The 4,428-nt window shown below is 41.7% G+C and overlaps 1 protein-coding gene across 1 annotated transcript; it reads right to left on the bottom strand.

The window, feature by feature from the left end:
• Positions 1-1,292: 1,292 nt before the first annotated feature.
• On the bottom strand, positions 1,293-2,644 carry LOC129835934 (interferon-induced protein with tetratricopeptide repeats 1-like). The gene has a single exon (XM_055901632.1). It carries the CDS (start codon positions 2,642-2,644, stop codon positions 1,328-1,330), a length of 1,317 nt encoding a protein of 438 aa, XP_055757607.1. The 3' UTR covers positions 1,293-1,327.
• Between the last annotated feature and the right edge of the window lie 1,784 nt (positions 2,645-4,428).

Raw genomic sequence — 4,428 nt, 5'->3', positions numbered from 1 at the left:
CTACACCACCAGAGACAGGTGAAGAGAGATGTAATGAGAATGTTATGTTTAAGGCCAGGAGTTTTCCTTGACCTGACTTCAGCATGTCAGTCAATCAATGACAAATAGAGACACATAGGTGAATTTATGGATGCTAAACTGGTTGTGATGCATGAGATGGGGAGTTATGGATTGTCTTCATTAAAACACCAGGTGGCGCCTTATACACTTAAAATCCCGTTTTTTGTCAAACCCTTTCGAGAGAAGTAGTCTGACTAAAACTGAAGGAGTAATGTTAAGTCAGTTAAGAAAAAAATCTTATTTACAATGACGGCCTAGGAACAGTGGGTTAACTGCCTTGTTCAGGGGCAGAACAACAGATTTTTACCTTGTCAGCTCTGGTATTCCATCTAGCAACCTTTCGGTTACTGGCCCAACACTAACCACTAGGCTACCTGCCGCCCAAACTATACTGTGATTTCTGGAGCTACTTCTGAGAAGGTGATGTATTGTGATGCCAACTGACCCTAGTCACCCTTCATTCCCCCATTGCTTTCCACTGACACATTCTGTGCTGTATTGTGGTGTTCTGTCTCTGACTGTGTACCATGACCTTGTACCGTATGCATGACCTTCAGAGCCTTAATCAAACTCAGACCATAGCTGATGATAGTCAATGTATTTTGTTGTACAATTTCAACTAGATATCCACAGCTATGCATTAAGAAATTGTAGTAACCTACTGGGATAGTGGTGTATTATAAAATAACTTGGAATTGTTTGCTGTTACTATTTCTTTAATTAATGATCTTTTAACATAATACCTTGATTTTCACAATAACATACAAGATATTTGACAGTACAATATTACACATTACATATCTTTTCCAGGAACACAATCTATTGTGCCCAGTGTGAAGAAAATAAAAGCAATAAGGTCCTATTGCTCTGGATAGTCTGTATGTGAGGCTATACAGGGCCTCTACTCTATAATGAAACATTTAAAATAACATATTAGTTTGTCTAAAGTACATTAGTCCAAAGTACATTTTTACAGACTCAATTCAAAATGTGGATTCTAAACAGATATTTGTCATGTTGGCCTACATATTTATAAGACTTATCAGCATTGAATTTACTTTCAAGTGTTAGTATTGATGGTTATGCAATTGAGTGCAGACGTTTTTAATACTAAGATATTCAGTTTCTTCTAAATCAAAATGTGTCCTAGTGGTGTATTGGTATAGTGAATATATTTTCCACATGAATCAATCATAAACAGGTGATGCAAATTTGACTGATTCGGCATGCAGTTCTGGTTAATTCAATCCTTTATTGGAAAAAAGGTTTAGAACCGGCTAACAGCACCTTCTCCATCAAGTCCATCCAGAAAGTCGACAATTTCCTTCGCTCTGTCACCTCCATGATGGACAATGGACAACAGAACATGAATACTGCTGTCACGTTGGTCAGTGGGTAGCATAATTTCTGCTGCCTTCTTGTGGAAATCAATTGACCTAGAAGCATCTTGTTTTGCATAAAACAGATGTTGGGCATACCAGTTGTAGATTTTTTGTAAATTCTGTGGTTCCATTCCTTCCCTATCAAGAAGCAGGTCCTCGAATATCTTATCTGCTCTATCAACTCTGCCAGATTCTTTGTACATGGCAGACAGTTCCAGTTTAGCTGCAAGGGATTTTGGGTAGAGTGCGACCACCTCTTCATAAAGGTTGACTGCTTTTTCAATCAGAATATGCCTCATTGGGTTCCTTTTCTCTTCCGGAGAGAAAATCTTCCATTTGTAACACTTCCCAAGATGCCTTTTCAGCTGGCGTGAATTGGGATGCCTCTCCAGGGTTCTTCTTGCCAGGTCAATGCTTGAATCATGAGAGACGTAATCTCGTAAAAAATATAGCAAGATTCCAAATCCACCAAAGCTGTCCAAAGGCTTCTCTATCACTTCCTTTGCAAGTTTACGTGCTTCCTCAACCTGGCCGCTCTCTGCAAGTCTCTGCAGGTACATCACTGTGATGTACAACTCTTCTGGATCCAATTCTCTAGCAATCCGTAGGCGCTCCATCATCTCAGATCGCAGCTTCGGGGTAATGTCTTTCTTTTCAACAGATTTATTAAACGCCATGGCGTAACCACAGCGCAGCACCTTGTTCTCAGGATCCCCTTTCAAGGCCATCCGGAAGCAATATAGTGCTGCTGCCTTCTTGCTTACATCAAACTTATTCAAAGTCCAGGCCCTTTCTCCCCACACTACACCTGGGCAGTGCGAGGGGTTGTCCCGCAATAGTCTCCTCACCTTCTCCACATAGGTCTGGCTCTCTGTCAGCTCCCCTTGGTGATAGTGCACCCAGGCCAAGTTCCCATAGTGGACCACCAGACTTAGCTCCACGTCGTCTGGGCAGTTTAGCCGAATAGCCTCTTCAGCCTTCTTCAGGCAATGAAGAGCGTCCTCTGTGGAGCCCAAAGCGTAGTGTAGGTAAGCCAGGAAGTTGTACAGATGACCCCTCCAGGAACATTGAACCCCCTCGCTGCTGCTGATGTCTATCATGCTTTCTCTGAGGCTTTGAAGTTTAGATCTGCTGTCGTCCAGCTTCCAGGTGAAGTGGCATTCTAAACCCTGCAGCCTATTTTTCAAGGAGTTCTGAGCCATTCTGGTTAAAAAAAGACAACAGTTAAATCAAAATAGTTTAGAGTTAACAATACTTAACGGAGATATTTAAGACCTGGATGGTGAACCAATTACTCAATGTTTGTGTGTGAGTGAGAGAGAGAGATCACTTACTTCGGAGTTGGGCAAGAGAAAGTCATCTTGTGGTCTCTTGAGTTTCAAGACAGAGCAAATGAGTGTCTGATTAGATAACCTCACTGACTATCCTGATTTTATACTGTATGGACCAAATTGTTATCTTCCAATGGGCGGGTTATGTGGTTATTGTCATAGTTTCGTTTTTAACAAATAGAGACTTAAGCAAATGGGTGTGTGCTCCACAAGACTCATGTTGAAACATGAAAGGGCCTTTTGCCACAAAGTTGGAAGCAGAGAATCGTCTAGAATGTCATTGTATGCTGTTTCGTTAAGATTTCCCTTCACTTGAATTAAGGGGCCTGGCCCGAGCAATGAAAAACAGCCCCAGACCATTATTCCTCCTCCACCAAACGTTACAGTTGGCATTATGCATTCGGGCAGGTATCATTCTCCTAGCAAAACCTAGATTTGTCTGTCGGACTGCCAGATGGTGAAGCGTGATTCATCACTTCAGAGAACGTATTTCCACTGCTCCAGAGTCTAATGGTGGCATGATTTACACCACTCCAGCCGACGTTTGACATTGCGCATGGTGATCTTAGGCTTGTGTGTGGGTGCTCGGCCATGGAGGCCCATATCAGGAAGCTCCCCGGGAGCAGTTATTGTGATGACATTGCTTCCAGAGGCAGTTTGGAACTCGGTAGTGAGTGTTGCAACCGACGAAAGACAATTTTTACGCACCAGGCGCTTCAGTACTCGGCATCCCCGTTCTGTGAGCTTGTGTTGCCTACCACTTCGCGGCTGAGTCGTTGTTGCTTCTAGGGGTTTCTACTTCACAATAACAGCACTTACAATTGACCGGGGAAAGTGACTTGATCTTGATGCCTGTGTGCCAAAACGATTTAGTTGTAAAACGAGAGTGACAAGTGTTTTGATTAAGATAATATTGTCAAAAGTCCGCTTTTAATAACCATCATAATTGGTCACTTGGCGATAATGTTCCCAGACAGCACAAATACATCTCACTGACATCGGCCCGGCCGATGTAGTATGGAGAGTGTTTGCACATTGGCAAGATGTCGCCAAGACGTCGGCATTAGGCATTCGCCTTCAGGCACTGTTTGGACAATGCATGTCAAGGCTGCATGCTGTCTAGCTCTGTACAGACAACATTAAAAATACCTTTATATGAGGTCGGATCCAACAGCAAATAATGTTTTACTACACGATTTGAATTAGTCATTACCAAATGAGTGTAAACATCGAATTTGAATGTAAAATATACAAAAGATTATTAGCAAAATTATACTGCCAATAATAAAACACAATATGCTTTTAATTTTTGTCATTTAGCAGAGACTATTATACAGAGCAACTTACAGTGGTGGGTGCACACATTTTCATACTGGTCCCCCATGGAAACTGAACCCTCAACCCTGGTATTGCAAGCACTATGCTGTACCAACTGAGCTAAGTGGGACTATACTAGACTATAAGTGATTTTGTTTGTAAGTAAAATGAAAAGAGAAGATTCAAGTTAATGTCAAGTTTATTAGGCTACTGCTATACAATCAAGTTCTTAAAAGAACTCCAGCATAAAGAGAGAAACAAGGAACGGAGAAACCGAAACATCACATGTAACAAAAATATATCTTTTGCAGAGGGTGTCCAGCTAGTTCGATAAAGAT

Source organism: Salvelinus fontinalis, chromosome 37, assembly GCF_029448725.1.
Source record: "Salvelinus fontinalis isolate EN_2023a chromosome 37, ASM2944872v1, whole genome shotgun sequence".
Taxonomy (NCBI): domain Eukaryota; kingdom Metazoa; phylum Chordata; class Actinopteri; order Salmoniformes; family Salmonidae; genus Salvelinus; species Salvelinus fontinalis.
This window is presented reverse-complemented; position numbering and strand designations above follow the sequence as displayed.

Excerpts from the sequence above, each read along its gene's own strand:
- LOC129835934 (XM_055901632.1), bottom strand. The coding sequence starts at position 2,644 with ATGGCTCAGAACTCCTTGAAAAATAGGCTGCAGGGTTTAGAATGCCAC.